Here is a 19,335-nt window from a genome sequence, read left to right on the forward strand (position 1 = left end):
TGCCATTCTTTACATTTGCCCCGCAGCAGAGGGTTAATTTGTAAAATAAATACAATCATTTAGCAGGTGTTATTTTTTTAAAAGATTTATTTATTTATTCATGATAGACATAGAGAGAGAGAGAGGCAGAGACACAGGCAGAGGGAGAAGCAGGCTTTATGCTGGGAGCCCAACACGGAACTCGATCCCGGGACTCCAGGATCACGCCCTGGGCCAAAGGCAGGCGCTAAACCGCTGAGCCACCCAGGGATCCCCTAGCAGGTGTTATTAAGACAACTGGTAGCCATCTTAAAAACTTTTAAGTTAGATTCCTAACCTAACTCATTACATCACAATAAATTCTACCTGGATTAGAAATCCATTAAAAATAAATAAATAGGCACCTGGGGGCTCAGTGGTTGAGCACTGCCTTTGGCTAAGATCATGATCCCAGGGTCCTGGGATTGAGTCCTGCATCAGGCTCCCTGTGGGGAGCCTACTTCTCCCTCTGCCTGTGTCTCTGCCTCTCTCTCTGTGTCTCTCGTGAATAAATAAATACAATCTTTAAAAAAATAAAAAATAAAAAAATAAGATCTTTAAAAATAAATAAAATTTTAAAAATAAAAATAAAAAAGAAGAAAATGCTAGAATTTTTATTTTTAATCTTCCAGTAAGGAATGCTACTGTATATGTGACACAACTTTCAAAGTCATAAAAGAAGAGATTGACATAGTGAACTAAAATTATTATTTAATTCTGTGTGGCAAAAATACAGCATAAACAAAGTAAAAATGGCATAATATTGAATATACTATGGTATACACACAAAAGGCGATTCTTTCAATATAGGAAGAGATCTCACAGATCAATAAGAAATTATCAACAACAAATAGAAAATTAGCAAAACATAAATAGTTCCCAGAAAAGGAAATATGAGGAAATAATCTCATTCACAAATTGTAAAAATGTAAATTAAAGCATAGTGAAATGCCATTTTCCCTTATGTGTCATGAATCAGAAAGGTTAGCAGTATTCCATTTTGGAGATGATGTAGAGAAAAGGCATGCTGTACAGGAGTATAGGTGGGAGTAAGTGGAAGTTTGGCTCACTGTCTATGAAAGGCACCTTTGTGGTAGCTACCTTCATTCATAATGCACCTGCCTTCCTGGTATTGTATATAATTGATGAATCACTGAACTCTACACCTGAAACTAGTGTTACACTGTATGTTAACTAACTAGAATTTAAATAAAAACCTAAAAAATAAAAATAAAAAAATAAATGTACCTGCCCTTGAGACAGCACCCAGGAATTTGTCCTACTGATATTTATTCACACCTAGTTCAAGTGAGTAGTGTATTAAGATCTTCACTGCAGCGTTGTCGACAGTTGCAAAAGACCTGAAATGATCTAAATGTCCAGCAATAGAGCATTGGTTAAATACATTATGATACATTCACGCAATGGAATAGTGAACCAGTGGGATGTATGACTAAAAAGTGCAAGACATGCCAGCCATCAACTTACAACAGTAAGAAGGGTATTGCAACAGCAACAACAAAAACGGAATAAGTCAGATCTGGATTGGTATAAAACAATTGTCAAGGTACATTGTTAGGTGAAAAAAGTGTCGTGATGAACAGTGTACATAATATGCTATCGTTTATGGGGGAAAATGATGATATATACATATTCCCTGGTATGTATGTCTATTCTCCTTGGAAGAGACGTGAGGGCAATTTTCTCCAGGTAGGGAGATTATATAGCTGGGAGGTGAGATGGGAGAGAAGCTTGCTTTTCATTTATGGCCCTTTATACCATTTGAATGTTATTTCATGGACACATATTACCTGCTCAAAAAAATGAAGTAAACTACGAATAACTGAACCCATAAAATGAGAGGGGGAGAAAATAACATGGAAAGTACAAAAGATCAATCCTTAATGTGTGTGTGGCATTGAACAACTCAGAGAGAAGTTTAAAATGTTCCCAATGATAAAAATAAGGCTGCGTTGTAGATCTGGAATAATGTATATCTGTGTAAAGCTTAAACAGATCTCATTCCTCTTGAAATGAGGTCACTAATGGTTTTAGAAAACTGAGTTATAGCCCTTGTTTTGGCAAGTTAGGAGATCCTGAGGAGCAGGCAGGTAGATGCAGATGAAAGACATCATAGGCTTTTCCTAGGTGTGTGTGTGTGTTAGGATTAGGGTCAGCTGCCTGTGAAGAACCCCAAAATGACCCTACTGAAATTAAGTTTATTTTTTAAGTTTATTTTTTTCTCACATTAAAGTCTAGACAACCCACGGCTGCAATGCCTACTTTAGGCCCAGAAGCAAATAGTGCCCCAACCATCCTGCTTGTGCCTAAAGCAGCAGGACAAAGGAGCAACAGCCCCTTACTTTAAGGAGGTTCCTGAAAGTGCCATACAACACTCCTGCTTACACCTTACCGGCCAGAATTTAGTTACACGGCACACCTAGCTAAAGCAAGGTCAGGAATTCGTCTCTAACTGGGCAGCTGAAAATCAGAGGTTCCAAGGAATGTGGATATTGAGTGGCAATTAGGATGTTAAACCAGCCAGTATTTTATAATTAGCACTAGTCACCTAAGTGATAAAAGAAAAAATAACATCAGACTTCTGCAGACTGTTTAGGTACCTGTGTCAACGAACGCCAACTACACATATCTACGTTTCTTAAACCAATGGCTAAACACAGCAATGCCTCCCTTCTTACAGCTTTGAGTGGTGAGATGAACCCCTTCAGTGAATTTGAGATGACGGACAATCCCTTCCAATGCCCAACACTTTTGATAAAAATCTCCAACATGTCATCCCCTGCCTCGCCTTTCAAAAGATAGAGCACAGATCATAACTTCTCTTAATGATTCATTTGTCCTAACAAACAAGCACCACCGTACTAAGTGGCAGGGTCCTTCTCCGTTTCCTTTCTCAACATCACTCTGCCATTCTCCAGCCAATATTATACCCAGCTGTAAAAGCCATCTTCCCATCCTCTGCCATTTTCCTGTCAATGATCTGCTCTGGGTGGGGAGGCTGGTGGCTTTTGAGAATGTAATCTAATTGGGATTTGGGGGAATTGAGTATCAGGACCTTCTGGTCCATCTTTTCCCCCAGGACAACCAGGGGCATTTTTCGTTTAGTCCCATTATGCCTCTTGAGTCAAGAAAATATGTTTCCCCATTATAACACATCAAAAAATGCAGCTTTTCCGAGGTGCATAACTATCCTCTGAGAACAATCAGAGCTTTTGTAGTAACTTCCAGGAAAGGAAAAAGAATTAAGGAGGTGAGAAGGCCGAACCCATGTGAAGAAGACTTTCTGTAAATAGTTCACCCTACTAGAATTGATATGTGTCACTGCAAGGTCAGCTGAGCCAACAGGCATCACAGTCTTCATGTGTCCCCACAAGGTAACCGAAAGGGAGTTGAAATCTGGAGGAGCCAACACCCAGGTGACGGAAAAGAACAAGAAGGAATACATCGAGAGGATGGTCAAGTGGCGGGTGGAGCGTGGTGTGGTACAGCAGACGGAGGCGCTGGTGCGGGGCTTCTACGAGGTGAGACCCAGGCCTGGCTGAGGAAGGCAGGCCAGGGCCAGGGCCCTCACCACCCCACAGCCTGTTGGGGGGAAAGGAGAAGAACCAAGGTGGGTGGAGGGCTCAACTCCAGTCACCAGGGTGCAGAGAGGACCCCCTTAGGGTAGACAAAGGAGGAGTCCAAGATCTCTGAGAAACCTTCCTCTTGTGGCAGGTGAAAAATGCTCTCACAGAAATGTTGTGACACATATGCAAACATTCAGTGTCTCTTGTCAGGACATGTGCATGCTGTTTCCTTTCACTCAGTGAAATTACATTAAGTGTAGTGAAGGCATTGGGGCACATTGTCCACTCTTGCTAGATTTCTCTTTCGTTACAGTGTCACTTTGTGCCATATGATCCCCACTAAGGTAATAAATCAAGAGGACGGGGACGGCTGCCAGCTTCCTGGGCATCCAAGGCTGGTGTCCTTTAGCCTTTTGCAATTTAGAAACAAGACACTATCAGTGTTTTCTCAGAGCTTGGGTCTTGGAAGGTTTCTTTCTCTGCCCGTAGTGGAGGTCAACACTGCCTGCTGGCTTGTCCACCACAGTTTGTTGAGAGGAGGTGCTCAGTTGTCCCCAATCCATGTGGCAACAAGGCTGAAGTCAGAGCTCAGCGACCTAGCAAAGGAGGTCTTCCCAGATCTTTGAAGGGGGGACGAAGGGCCGGAGTGGAGAAAGGAAGGGAAATACAGTTTTTTGGTTTTTTTTTTAAGTAGAATGCCCATTTCTAGGAAAGAAGTCATAGTTTAGTGTGGGAGACAGGATACCTTTCAAGGGAAATGATAATAGTAAAAGCCCTCAAGTCACTTCAAAGTGTTTGGACCTCCTGCCTTTAAAATTCAATGATACTTGGAAACTTAAATATGACTAGAGAACATCAGGTCGGATTGGCTCATAACATCATTCTGAGAGGGAGTATCCCAGGTAGTGAAAACCCTGGGACCTTTCTCGAGCTCCCAGCTCATCAGTGGGTTGTGTTTCAGGACGCAGAGGCCACGATTTTGAACCTAGACAAGATAGTACATTCATTAAAAACAAACCAAAAAACAAAAAGAGTTGTAACGATGGTCAGTGTCCCAGCGTAACCCACAGAAGGAGTGGTCATGCCTACACCTTCAGGGTGTTGGACCTGAAGCCTCATCTTCGTTCCAGGTCGTAGACTCAAGGCTTGTGTCCGTGTTCGACGCCAGGGAGCTGGAGCTGGTGATCGCTGGGACCGCGGAAATCGACCTGAACGACTGGAGGAACAACACGGAGTACCGGGGCGGTGAGCGGGGGGTGCAGGCCACGACCCTGTTGTCTGACCGGTGGCCTCCCAGGCGACCTTAGCCAGCCTCACGGTAGCTGGTTGGCAGTGAACAGAGCAGAGGTGTTTGCTACGGTCCCGGGGCCCTGCGACCCCACCTCTAGCTGGGTCCAAAACGCTGTCCTCACCCCCAAGGGAAAAGCCCTGCCATTGAACACTTGCCTCCCCCCCTCCCTCCCCAGCCTGGCAGCCCTCAATCTGCATCCTGTCTCTATGGATTTACCCATTCTGGGTGCTTCCTGTAAAAACAACCATATAACATGTGGCCTTGGGCCTGGTTCCCTTCATTTAGCCTGCTGTTTCAAGGTTTGTCCAGGCTATAGTGTTTCATCACTCCATTTCTTTTTGAGGTCGAATAATATTCCATTATCTATAAATATATTTTAATATAAATATAAAATATATAAATAAAGTAATATATAATATATATTTATATATAACTTATATAAATATATAAATATTTATATATTTTTATATAATATTTTAACGTAAATATAAAATATATAAATAAAATAATATATTATAAATATTTATATGATTATATAAATTACATATAAATAATATAATATAGTAATTATATATTTATGAATTATATATAATTATAATTATATAATAATATAATATAAATGCAAATAATATATTATATATGATATTAATATAATATAAATATATATTCATTTATATCATTATATATAAATAATATAAATATAAATATGCATATTCATTTATATCATTATATATAAATAATATAAATATAATATAAATATATATTTATTTATATCATTATATATACCTAATATAAATATAATATATTATAATACAAATACATATTTATTTATATAATAAAATAGTATAAATAAAATAATATTCCATTTTATATCTATATATAACATATATTCCATCACTTTTCAAAGACTACAAAAAACTGGGCCTTAGGGCAGCCCAGGTGGCTCAGCAGTTTAGTGCCACCTTCAGCCCAGGGTGTGATCCTGGAGTCCAGGGATGGAGTCCCATGTCAGGCTCCCCACAGGGAGCCTGTGTCTCCCTCTGCCTGTGTCTCTGCCTCTCTCTCTCTCTGTCTCTCATGAATAAATAAATAAAATCTTAAAAAAAAACACAAAACTGGGCCTTATCTCAATACATGTGCAAAGTAGGTTCTCATAACATGCCTTCCTGTAACCTCCATCCTGAACATTCCTTCAGGTGATCCCCATTGGGATAGGCTCTGGCCTAACTCCATGTAGACTCATTACCAAGAGCCACCACCCAGAGGCCAGCTCCTGGGCTAGGATACATGCCACCAGGGAAGTGCATCCCACTTCCTGTAGGATTGGAGCCCCGTTCCCCTCAATCTTGGTTTGCCACAACACAGTTCTGTTATTTCCCCAAATCCTATTTCTAAGTCCTCCCACCTATTCACCTTCACCCTGCCAAACTAGTCTCCCGTCTTCCTGAAACATTATTTTCACCAGGCCACTTCCTTATCCACAAAATGGATAAATTTTTCTTTTTAAGTCTCAAAACCATTTCCTTGTGTAAAATATTATAGAGAAACCATCCAAACCACAGAGAGAGAGCTAGGCCCCCCACCCCAGCCTCCCTCTTCTCCCCAGTGTACTGGGCCTGAGGAGCCTCTGTGGGATCACGGGGCACTTCCTGGCATGGCGTGGAAACCGCTGGCCCCAGTGGCGAGTCCCAGGGTCTCCGCCTGGCTGCTACCGCCCTCTGAGGCTCCTGGCAAGTCTCCCCTCGGCCCTCACCAGACCCCGCTCTGCGCTGGTGGGCTTGCTGTTCCCTGCAGATTTCTTCCTTGTTCTTGTCGTTCTCTAGCTCTCCTGTCCTCCACTCACCCAGAGCCTTCCCGTCCTCCACGCACACCTCACTTCCCACACAGATTTCTCCCAGGTCAGATGCCTCTTGCATTTGCATCAGTGGTGACTCTTTGACCTGAGCCGGTTGCCCAGGCTGGCTCTCCTAACTCTACTGGTGGCAGTGGCCTGACCGGCCCAGCGGGCCTGAGGGCAGCCGCTCCAAGAGCACTGATGGCTGCTGGAGATCCAGGCGTCTTCTGTTCAGCAAGCTTGCCCTTTCCCTCCAGACTCTCCCCCAGTACGTGGTTACCAAGAACTAAGCTATCAGGACAGAGACAAATACAGTAAAATATTAGGTTGATGCGGGTTTTGTCTCTTAGGGTCCCAAGGGTCCCTAGCCACCCCTTGTCTCATTTAGATGAGGCAGGAAAATGGCTGGTGGGGTCCCATGAAAGCAGATATCTCTGAGGACACCCCTCAGAAAGTCCAACTTTTTATAAAATGGCTATTTTCTAAATCTGCTTTTGTTGTGACACTTGACCCGATGGCATAGAAGGTCATAGACCTGTGTGAAGGCCGTCGTTAGAGAACCCGGCAGACCGGTGGCAGCTGTTGGGGTCTCCCTGGCCCTGCCACACCCGTTGCTCTCTCCCTTCCTCCTCCTCCCTGCACATCCTCACTGGCTCCCTCCTTCTGCCCCACTCAGGGTATCACGATGGGCATCTTGTGATCCGCTGGTTCTGGGCCGCCGTGGAGCGCTTCAATAATGAGCAGAGGCTGAGATTACTTCAGTTCGTCACGGGAACATCAAGCGTGCCCTACGAGGGCTTCGCTGCCCTCCGAGGAAGCAATGGGCTTCGGCGTTTCTGCATAGAGAAATGGGGGAAAATTACGTCTCTCCCCAGGTAGGGGCTCCTGCCAGCCTCCGGCAAACCCACCACAGAGGGCCAGTAGACCTCGGTATTGGAGTTTGGGTGATGATCCTCTGGGAGGAAATCCTTTCCTGCCACCCAAAGTACTGTTATACGAGTTCTTGGTGAAAGATGCCAGGGAAGAGTCTCTGGGAGGTGAATTTAGACCATATTCTTAGTGGGTTTTGATGACTCATGGTATTTAGGTTACAGTGTCATGATCCCTGTGTCAGGTGTAGGAAGCTTTCCTATCTGTTCGTAGCCCAATTTAACTTTAGGAGGACTGGATCACCTGGTGAGGGTGGCAGGGGAGGCTGGGGGCCCAAAGTAACCCTTCTAGCACTGCATCTGTACTCCTCCATCGCATCACACAATACTCTGTAGGTAGACTGTGCATGTACATGTCACATTTTTCCTACGATGTTTTAAAACATGTCAGGACAAGAGCATGTATTTCTTGAGTCTCTACAGTGACTTCTGTATATTAAGCTGTCAAGGAGATTGTTGTGAGATAAATGCAGAAAAGGAGACACCAGGGATCCAGGCAGTTTAACAGAACAAGGTTCCTATGCCATGAATTCTAACACCTTCTGGGTCCTTCCTAGGCCACTTTGAGCAGCCTTTTCCTGCTCAGTGAAAGAAAGAGCACTAAAGAGACTCCTGTATAGGTACCACAGAACTGTTGCTCATCAAGAGAAGTTTGATCCATATTATTTTCTTCTACTATGATATTTTCTAATTGTAAAAGAAGCTTCACATTTAATTCTGCTGTTTCCCTGTGGCCTCCCAGATGCTATGGCTAAATCCCAATGGAAGGATTTACTGAACTATGACTTGCATCCAGATCTCCCAGACCTTCTAATGTCCCGAAGACCCCCCACCTGATGTCAGTGGGCATCAGGTGGCCCAGGAAACAGAGTGCGTGCCCAACTGGTCAATAAGAGCCTAAAGCCTTGGCACAATTTTCAGCACTGGCTTCACACACTTGTTCAGCAGACCCTGGTGCTCATTCGTGTGGGTCTGCTGTTGGCTGAGCCTACTGAATTAAATCTGGCAAGAAAATAAGGCTAAAAAGGCAAGATTTCCATTTGTCTAGTTTAATGATAGATTTGGAAGATGAGGTTATTTGGAAACATTCTTTTTTTTTTCATTTTAGAGAAATGAGTTTGAATCACCACTTGATCATAGCACCCACACACACCCCAGCATAAGGTGTACCCTGAAGAGTGGCAAAGATACAACCATCCACCTTCCAGAGGAGATTATAGTCTAGGGAGGAACACAGCCCAATAAGAATAAATTTTGTACAACACAAGGTGGAATCAGAGGAGCACTGAGAAAGGGAGGTAAGAGGAAGGTGCTATGAAAATAATAGAATACAGGCCCGCTCCCAATTGAACTGGCAGGAGGAAATGCCGCAAAGATGATGACACTTAGGTGAGCATCGAGGGGCAAGGAATGGGTAGAAGGAAATTCCAGGCTGAAACAGAAACATGAGCAAGGCCTAGAGGTGGGAGATGGCCAGCAAGTGTTCAGGAAGGAGAGCCCAACCAGTGTGGAGGACAAGACACCCAAAGTGATACAAGGGATGAGATTGAGAAAGATAGGTGGGTCTTGATGGGTCACAGAGAGAAGACTGCTGAGGAGTCTCTGTTTTATTCTTTAGGAAATGGAAATAAGAATAGCTTTTGTCATTTGGGGGTCACAGTTTGAGTCTAGTTACATATTTGCTTTTGAGAAGCTTTGAAATATACATTAATATTAACCCACACTAAGAGCTTATAAGATGGACATTGGGCTTATAATCAGGCTCTTCACATCTGGGCCAAGGCATCCCTAAAAATCTGCTGTTCTGCAAACCCCAGAGAGCATCCTGGGGAGGCAGGGACTTTACTCTGGGCTGAGAGTGTCCCAAGAAGCAAGTTCTGAGATGCCTCTGGGAGGACAGTGAAAATGACCCCCTGGATAGTAAGCCCCTACTAGTCTTCCTTATACATTTTCTGAAGATCCAAGAAGCTAATAAGTGTCACCAATGTATGAAGAGAAAGTAGTAACTTCGGACTTCCAAGAATAGCAGTTTGGATAGACCTAGCCTGACCACATGGCAGATGGCAGGAAGCCCTGAGGCAGCATCTGCAATGAGTTGCAGCAGGGAAGGGCCCAGAGGCTGGCAGGGGCGCCAAACAGATACCAAATGACCCAGGACTTCTCAGAGAATGTGAGCCCAACTTACACTGCCCACACTGGAAGGAGAGGTGGTCTGAGCTGCTTTGTTCTCAGATCTTCCCCCTACAGAAAGGCAACTGGCTTCCCAGATGAGAGAACCAAATAGTGTCACAAGTAAACCTAACCATAGGCCAGGCCAGATAAAACCTTTACATCAGTTCATGTCCTTGCCTCCTAAAAACTGTGGGAGGGTTAGGAAAGAGGGTTATGAGACTAGTGGTTTCCAGAATGTAATTTTACAGTGTCTTGTGAAGAAAGTTCAGTAAAAGATGGGTGGGACAGTCCCTGAGTTTGAGGTCGAGGAGCTGGCTGATTAGGGCATTGAACATGCCATCCATGTAGACTTAGATGCCACACAGCCTGGTGGGAACACCTGAAATGGGGAGGATTTAAGCAAAGTACCAGAGATTTTAATAAATGTAATGAGCTGGAAGATCCAAGGGTATGGAAGATGCGTCTAGATCACTGATTTTCAGTGATTTTCAAACTTTTCGGCCATAGGCCACAGAAGGAAATACCTTTTACATAACACCACAACCCAGTACGTGCCTATCTACTTGTGTGTACGTGTGTGTCTGAAATACAGGTTCCTGAAAACAACACTTTACCCTTCTTGGCTGCAGATGTCATGCCCTATTTTCTAATCTATCCTATTTGATTGAAATAAAATTCCAGATAAAACCTGGAGTTATGGGGGGAAATATCTAAATGGCATGAGATTCAAAGGAACAGAATTTTTAAACATCTGATTACCTCTTAGTTTTTATTTATTCATTCATTTTTATTTAAGTATAGTTGACACAAGATGTTACGTTAGTTTCAGGTGTACAGCATAGTGGTTCCACAAGTCTATAAGTTATGCTGTGGTCACCGTGATGGTGGCTACCATCTGTCACCCTACAACACTATTATGATGCCATTGGCTATATTCCCTAGACTGTGCCTTTTATTATTGTGATGTATTCATCCCATAACTGGAAGTCTTTACCTCCTACTCCCCTTTATCCTTCTTGCTCATCCTCCCACCCCCTTCTCTCTGGCCACCACCAGACTGTTTTCTGTATTTATGAGTCTGTTTTTCCTATTTGTTTGTTTGCTTTGTTTGTTTGTTTTTGTTTTTGTTTTTTTTAGATTGCACATATAAGTGAAATCATTTGGTATTTTTCATTCTTTGTCTGACATTTCACCTAGCATAATACCCTCGAGGTCCATCCATGTTGTCACAAATGGCAAGATCTCATCCTTTTTTATGGCTGAGTAAAAGGAACAGAAATTTTTAATCAAAGATTGAAAAATAATGATCTAGAATCGGCAGTGGGGACCGAGCAGACTGCTAAGTGCCCTCTACATCACAGAGTGTGGCAGGCTGATCATTGGCCATCTCCACTCATGGGGACTGAGAACGGGTGCTAAGACTTGTTGGCCATGTCCAGAAGGGAAGAGTGGGAGAGTTTTCTTGCCATGGAACAAGGGCTGGGGAGGGTACAGAGGAGTGGCTCCACAGGAAAGAAAAGTGTGGAAGCTAGTCAGAGTAGACATAGCACAAGATAGCATGGAGATGGAATAAAAAAGAGGAGATGAATTTAGGGGTTTACGTTTGAAGCAGGGACCAGGGATTACAGAACTAGGAGTAATGGGCAGTTGCATAAAAGTTGCAAACAGAATTCTGACAACAAACTTCACTGCAGATGTAAACTGAGCCCAAGCCCAGGTGGATGGGGGTCGGGGGGGTTGGTTAAGGTTGGGCAGTTGGCTTACTCTATAGGGATGGCTCTCAAAGGGTATGGGAGAGGTGATTTTGCCTCCCTCCCGGACATTCAGCAATGTCTGGGACGCTTCTGGTTGTGGTGGAAGGGTGCTAGTGGCATCCAGCAGGTAAAGACCGAAGATGCTGCTAAACACCCACAATGCACAAGACAGAGAATTAGTAAGTTTAAAATAGCAGTAGTACCACGGTGAGAAACCCTGCTCTATGGACCATAGGCTACAATGGAGGCTTCATGGAGCCATTGGGAGTTCAGAAGAGAAACTGACAGCCACCGAGAAGCCATAGAGAAGCCAAGGGGAGAGAGAGATTCAAGAAGAAAAGATGTCAAAGGCGTTTAAAGAGCTTGTGGAAGTCGGGATAGAGAATGAGCCTCTGGATTTGGGGATCAAGAGGCTCTTGAAAAGGTTAAAAAAGAGTAGGTTCAGTAGTGATGAGAGTGAGAACCATCTATAGAGTGAGGCTGTGGTTGGGCAGTGGAAGGAGATGGCGTGAAGGGGGGACAGGACTTCCAAAAGCGGCCTCACAGCTAGCTGAATAACCAGCTGCAGAGAGCAGCAATTTATTTGCTTTTAGTAGTGTTGTTTGCTTTTGACCAGCCTTAAAGTGGTCTCTTCTGGGGAGAAGCATACTGTCTTTGGCATTGGTTACCATTTTAATCGATAATTTGGAAAAAAAATCAAGGAGACACGAAAACCAATCATGAAGATGATACAAATTAGAAGGGCAAATAATACGGTGACTGACACAATCTAAATCCTGACTTATCTCAAAATGCTGGAACCCTAGATGGACACCAACAGAGTGAAAATTGACCTGGCGTGATTGAAAAGATCCATGTGGAGTTCCAAAATATCAGTTGCACAAACAGGAGATGAGGCGATTCATCTGCCAGTAGCTCATGTGAAAAAGGCTGAGGGTCTTGAGTCCCCACAGGTGTGACACAGTTCCTGAAACCATAACTGCAATTGTGGTTGCATTATTAAGAGAAACTCATGGTTAAATGATGATTCACAGATTACAAAAGGCATTTATGTGCATTCTAACATTGGTCCTCACGACAACCCCTCCAGGTATACAGAGCATATATTATTAGTCACATTTTACAAGTGAGAAAACTGAGTCCAGAAAGATTAATTGACTTTCCCAAGGTGATAAAGCTAATAAGTGGTTTAGACTGCAATTGGAATAGAGGTCTTCCAACCCCTGGTTTTGTACTTTTTCCACCAACCCCCCACACCCCAGAGGACTGGGCACAGTGCCCAGGGAGGAAAGTGAGCAGATGCTCTGGGCTGTCAGAACCACACCTGGAGGACTGCAAGCATTTAAGAATGTTGAACTGAATTACGATTTGATTGTGTTTGTTCATTCTAGTTTATAAACTAGAATCTATTTTAGAGAGTTAACCAAGGCTGGTGATAAATACGGTAAAAGCAATTTGAAGAAACTCGAGATGTTCAAGCAAGGTCTTGAAAAGGTGCCATTTGCTAATGCTTTCAGATTATTCCCAGAAATTACCTTTTACAGCATTAATTTGGTTTGCAAATATGGGATTTTTTGCTGTAACTTTTCCACTCATGAGTGCCACTTTAAAGAACCAAGACAATGATGGCTGCTCATATCTCATGCTTAACTAGTTCAGCTAGGTTCAAAAGCATACTTGGGATTGTCCTGTGCCACTTAATGTGGTTACCCAGAGCCCAAAGTATGTCCTAGTTTTAATCTTTCTAAACATAGAGAAGCCACTATAATTGTCATCCTACTCATTTTAATGAATGCTTTTCCACTCTTACTCCAATGAGTTCAGGTAAAATATGTTAATTATTCTCTTGTGAAGTCACCGTAGACCTGATGGAATGAATCTTAGATCATAATCTGAGACCTCCTCTAATCTTGGTCTGTTTTTATGTTTCTTCCCAGTTAAGTCCTTGAAGCCTAAGGCCAGATGCACTGCTGTCCTGTGCCGACTGTTGGAGCTGGTGGGGGGAGGGATTTGGGGGGTCATTTCCCAGGGAGCTATGAGCAGAAGGAGGAATGGGTGTTGAGAGGCAAATACAACAGCATCCTCCCCTGGTTCTTCCTGTACAAGTAAACCTACCTTCCCTCCCTGCTTTTCCCACCCCCACCCCCACCTCTCCCCACCCCTCCCCCACGCACACACCCAGATAAGCTCCCTTGTACCCTGACCACTGCATCAGCCTGATCAGGAACTCTGAAAACAAAGGTATAAATAATACACAACTTCCCTGGGGATCTTATAATTAGAAGAATTCAATCTCCCAAATGAAATTCAAATGAGGGGAGAATGGTCTCTTTGGTTAGAGTTTTGTTTGTATATATATTTGTTTTGTGATATTTTATCTTCTTCTCTTTTATTTTTTATTACTTTATTTCATTTCATTTTAATCTACCCTTTTTTGGTGCTAGTTGGCTTCTCAAAACACCTTTGCAACACACCACCCCTTTTAGGGAGCAAAAGGCATGAAGTTAACCTTGAGCTGCACCCCCCACTCCCATCTTCCTCCCTAACTTGGTACAGGCCTTGGCCTCAACCAAAGATTCCATAAAAACAAAGAACACCTGACAGGAAGAAACTATTCAGGTGATTTGAAGTTCCACAGGAGGAAAGGGTGTCCTGGGCCTCTCCGGCTCACCGCTGAGCCCCATAGGTGACACAGGGTCTGGTCCTGGTCTGTGCATTAATGCAAGGCAGGGGAAGCCATTCCTTATCTAGACCAGATACTGGCGTGCGTGGGCCTGCAGGATGAAGGAAGAGTACGACAAAGTGGGGCACAACTTGGGGCACAAGGATGCTCCAGGCAACCAGGGAAGACTATTCTCTAAGCTCAGCTGTTCTTGGAAATGCAGCATTCTGGTGTCTGGTGTCAGGTTAGAGGTGTCCCACCAAAAAGAGAAGAGTCAGACAGTCACCGGGGCACACCTGACTCAATAGAGCATTGGATCTCAAAATTCCAGGGCATCCGGTGGCCCGTGTACATCATGCCCATGGTTTACTGTGACCCAGAAATCAGAGCTGGACAAGGAGACTTGGGAATATGATCCTCTGGTAATAATTAGGTTTCCGCCTCTTTCACTGACCACACCCAAGCTCATATCTCAGTTGCAGAATAAAGCTGGTACCATAGAGTTCATGTCTGGCTTGCTAGTACCGTTCTACGTTAATGTGGTTTGCTAATAAATGCAAACCGTCTGTTTCTAGTTATTCTACTCCCTCAACTGGTTTATTTTGTCTAGAAGGCTGTCATTCTTTGTTGCAATGCTTTATGGGGGTCCCAAATCGTGGCTGTGCTCACTTTTTATTCACTTCTGCTTCATAGCTTCAGATGGATCACAGATACATACAAACCAGTTGTTACCTTTGAAACCAACACCTTCACCGATCTTTTCTTCCCCATTCAGGGCACACACCTGCTTCAACCGATTGGATCTTCCACCTTATCCCTCGTACTCCATGTTGTATGAAAAGCTGCTAACAGCAGTAGAAGAAACCAGCACCTTTGGACTTGAATGAGGACATGGAAACTCACCTGACATTTTCCTGGCAGTCACATCACCCTTTCTGGGATGATCCCCTTGCCCTTTCCCTGAATCAACTCTCCTTTGATTTTGGTATTTCATGATTTTTATTTTCAAACCAAATCAGGATTGACAAAAGCTGTGCATGAAGAACTGCCTTCTTCTGAGATCCAACCTTCAGGCTTATCTCCTCTATTCTCGATGAACTGCTAGCCTGTATGCAATATTAAACAACAGCTGTCTCAAGGTCTGTGTGTATCTCCACATACCTCCATTACTAACAATGAAATAGGAATGCAAGTTATGCTACACTTGACCAAATGGTAATAAAAGTTTACTTCCATTTATATAAATGTAGGGAAATTTGAGCATTAAGCATTCCGAGCTTTTATACGCCCATGTCTTCTGAGCAGAGCCACCATTTTTTATAATTTCTAATAACCAACTCCAGGTCTAGGAGCCAATCAACAATTTCTTTTCCTCCCACTCTCCTTTTCCCCATGCATACCATCCATCCAAAAACAGCAGTGGCAAAGCTGAAGTTTTTATACATTCAACTCATGATTCATATATGGCATCAGTCCCATCAGCTGGAACTAACCTAGATATATGGTGCAAATATTACATTTTCCAACAAATAACAACAGCAAGAAAAATGCCTCCTGCTGATGCAATGCAGTGCATCTCAATGGTTGTGGGGATTGTGGCTCAACCTGAGTGTAGAGAGGTCTAGGAGGGGCACGCCCCCTGTGAACACTCACCACACAAGAAGCAGAAACTTGTGCACACGAAGGAGATCTCATTACGTAGCATAAAGGATGAGGCTTCTACCCCCATGGTGTTGTGTAGAATGTGATGAAGCAAACAGGAGAGAGGGAAGAAGACCATATTAGGTTGGTTTGAATACCTGAGTTCTGTACTGTTTTGTTTTGCTTTGCTTTGTCCTGTCTAGCTACAGTTCTCCTTCTCAAAGGAAAAAAAATAATAATCTCATGAGATAAACTCATAACTTCTTTGTTAAAGATAATTGGCAAATGGACTTTTGTTTTAACTTTGATATTGTTTTTTTATGCTACTTTTTTCCTTTTCTTTTCTTTATTGTGGTGTTCAAATTCCTTCACATCTGATTGTCCACAGGGACACACTACATGAGAAGCTGCAGAGAGTGATGGTGCTTGTTCGGGGTCAAGGGCAATATAGTACTCCTTCTTCATCCATAACAATTCTCCTGGAGCAGACACCTAACACCCCAAAGGCACATTGATTTGTCAAAATAGATATCCAGTTTCTTTTAGCACTCAGTAAAAGAGAGATCTCAGAAAACTTAGTGTTTTCAGAAAAACGGTTGCAGGCTCCAAATACAGCCGAACCTCTTGATTACATTTGGAATAAGTCCAAACATAATGGTCATTTCTATTTTTCTAACCTTGTTATCCATGTGGTCTGAAATATGTCATATGTGAAAGTGTTTTTCTTCACTGGGAAAAGAAGAGTTAAAGGGGCCCCCGTTATTGAAATGTCACCTTGTTGTTTCCAATATATTAAACAAGGGACAAATGTGAGAAATGTAAGATAAAGTGAATTTCACAGGAAGCCATGCCTTGTGCTCATTGTCTCAGTTTGAATCCAGGCAGTGCATTGTGTTTCGTGTGCTCCAAAATGAAACTTCTTTCAGTAGGAATATTTAGTATGCCCAGCACCCCTTGCTGCTGTGTTTCTATTGTCAATCAGGAAATAACACGTTACCAAAATTTAGCTTTCTGTCACTGTCTAAAAAGAATATTTACCAAGATAAGATGGAATGTGCATATTACATAATATAAATTTGAAGGATCTGTAAAATTCAGTATACATGTCAAGTATCTGAAAAGTTATGGATTCCAATGGAGCTATTATTTACACAAACCAGAGCATAAGAATTATGCAAATAATTTCACCATTTTACCTCTTTGAACAGCATCTCTAGTATAGGGAACATCTTTTGTTTTTAGAACTTAGTGTTACACATGTGTATGACTTATTAATTCAAGCACTTGATTCTTTTTTAGTACTTATCTTCTTCATTAAGCATTGGCAACAGAGGAAGATGTTTAAAAGATGGAACCTGCTCCTGGGGAGCTTTACAATGTACATAAATATCTAATTAACACCTTACTTAGATTATTTGATATCTATTCTACTCATACATGGAAGGAACAAGGTACCCTAGAAAATATATAGAGATGAGATATCTTAGGCATAAATGGTTTTCCAACCAAAGTTTTCCTTCTTTCCATTCCCCCCCTCCCACCCTGATGCCCTGGCGCTAAACGTATCCCACAAAACATTGTACAATCAGTATTTGGTAAAAGTATACAATTCCAAAAGGAAATGCTGATGTCAAAGTCAGCTGAAAGAATGCAAAGCTTGCTTGACAGGGTCCCGGATTCTATTACAGCCTTGTACAGAATCCCAAGTGAAGACAGAGAGGAGAGGCATACAGACAGTTGTTATGGAAAGATCCTATGATTTTCAAGTGATGTTTCTTTAGCTATTATTCCCTAATGTATGAGGCTGGAATACATGAAAATTGTATGTGTGTGTTTGTGTGTATGTTTTATATATATATAATTATGCTCTTAATTCCACCAGCTGGAGGTGTAAGCCTCCCCCAATCATATGACAGTATGAGCAAGACAGATCTGTTTGTTACCACTAATAATTTGTTTTTAATTTAAAAGTGTGAGTTTTCTCCATGGAGGCATATTATAATACTAATCACTTATAAACCACAATTCCCCTAAAACCAAACTTTTAGAAATAGTTTTGGTAAGAGTCTATTACCTTTAATTGGGGGAACAAACAAAAAATAAGAGAAACCTTACATTTCAAGTAGAAAAATACTTTTAAAATGCTATGAAGTGTTATAATAATTTCTTGGATATGACATCTTATTCTATTATATGAAGATGATAATCCTAAAAATAGAAATTGCCTCTACTGGGTCAGGAGTTCTCTGGAACCTCCTGTGTATATAAGTTGGCAGCAGTTGTGAGAACTTTTTACTACCACCACCAATGCAGCACACTTGCTTGGAGGGCAATGAGGAAATTAAAAAGAGATAAGTGATCCCTTGGCAGGCTTCTAAATCTTTTTCTCTTTTAATTCATGACCATATGTCCATTAGCGGTGAGTATATTTGCGTGCAAGTCGATAAGCCAGACCTTCTATCTGATATTTGACAAATATCTATGATATTTGTCAGCCATGTGTCAAACCATGTGTCCAAAATTTGGGTTCAAAAAATTTCTCAATTGCCACAAATGTTTTCCCAGTCAAGATGAAACACTTTCAAATGAAAGTAGTTAGAACTTTACATAACAAATGTGGTGCTTTATTATTATTATTATTATTATTATTATTATTATTATTATGTACTTCAGTGTTCATTATTAAAACTACTGCAATACTATATCATAAAAATCGGGGATGGATGTTCTAGCCATCATAAGGTCCAAAAGAAAAAAATGTTATTTTCCTGTTAGTGACATGTAGTCCCTTTGTTCTAGTAGAAAAAAAAGGTGCCTAGAGGTAGTATATAGAGTAAATATTGTTCCATTAGCCTACTTCCTGCAGCTTCCAATTTATCTAAGGAAATGTCTATAACACTTTTGTTAAACGTCTTTGTTCTAGTCAATAGCAGGAGAAGTCCACATTACTGGGCTGATTTTGCTTACATCAACAAGAAAAATGTCACGTGATACTCAGGCCGAGCTTTCTCTTCCATCACACCACCTTCAAGGAATGTCAATAAACTCACTTTGGTATGGCATTGTGTGTGCTCCTTATTGCAAACAGAAGTCTAGGGTAATACATAACAATTATGCCTGGGCTCTCACCGGATGTAGGCAATGAAACAACACAGAAGGCTACCAGCTGCTATGATAAATAATCCCTGGGAAGATTATTTATCAAAAAAGCATAGCATGTGTTCACAAATCCATGAATAAAGGAAGAGCGTTTGTAACAAGTTACTTGGGTATCCTTTTAGGACTGCACACAAGCCACGTGGGCTTCGTTTGTGAGCGTCCTTTATGTTGAACCAGGCATACACTGGCTTATTGAATTCCTACCTGTTGAGATGCTTCTACAAAGACTCCAGGCTACAGCCAAACACCCGGTGCGACCCTAGGAAAAGGGTTAGCACTGGGCAAAAA

General features: G+C 42.2%; 1 protein-coding gene across 6 annotated transcripts in view; it reads left to right on the plus strand.

The window, feature by feature from the left end:
- The window catches only part of HECW1 (HECT, C2 and WW domain containing E3 ubiquitin protein ligase 1), a 441,224-nt gene extending 422,274 nt beyond the window's left edge, over positions 1-18,950 (plus strand). For all 6 annotated transcript variants that reach the window (XM_072791661.1, XM_072791659.1, XM_072791663.1 and 3 more), the window contains 4 exons: positions 3,414-3,560; positions 4,736-4,850; positions 7,407-7,605; positions 15,023-18,950. In XM_072791661.1, coding sequence (XP_072647762.1) covers positions 3,414-3,560; positions 4,736-4,850; positions 7,407-7,605; positions 15,023-15,134 — 573 coding nt within the window. In that variant the 3' untranslated portion in view covers positions 15,135-18,950. The remainder of the gene's footprint in view (positions 1-3,413; positions 3,561-4,735; positions 4,851-7,406; positions 7,606-15,022) is intronic.
- The last annotated feature ends 385 nt before the right edge of the window (positions 18,951-19,335 follow it).

The sequence above is a fragment of the Canis lupus genome, chromosome 21 (genome assembly GCF_048164855.1).
Source record: "Canis lupus baileyi chromosome 21, mCanLup2.hap1, whole genome shotgun sequence".
Lineage (NCBI taxonomy): Eukaryota > Metazoa > Chordata > Mammalia > Carnivora > Canidae > Canis > Canis lupus.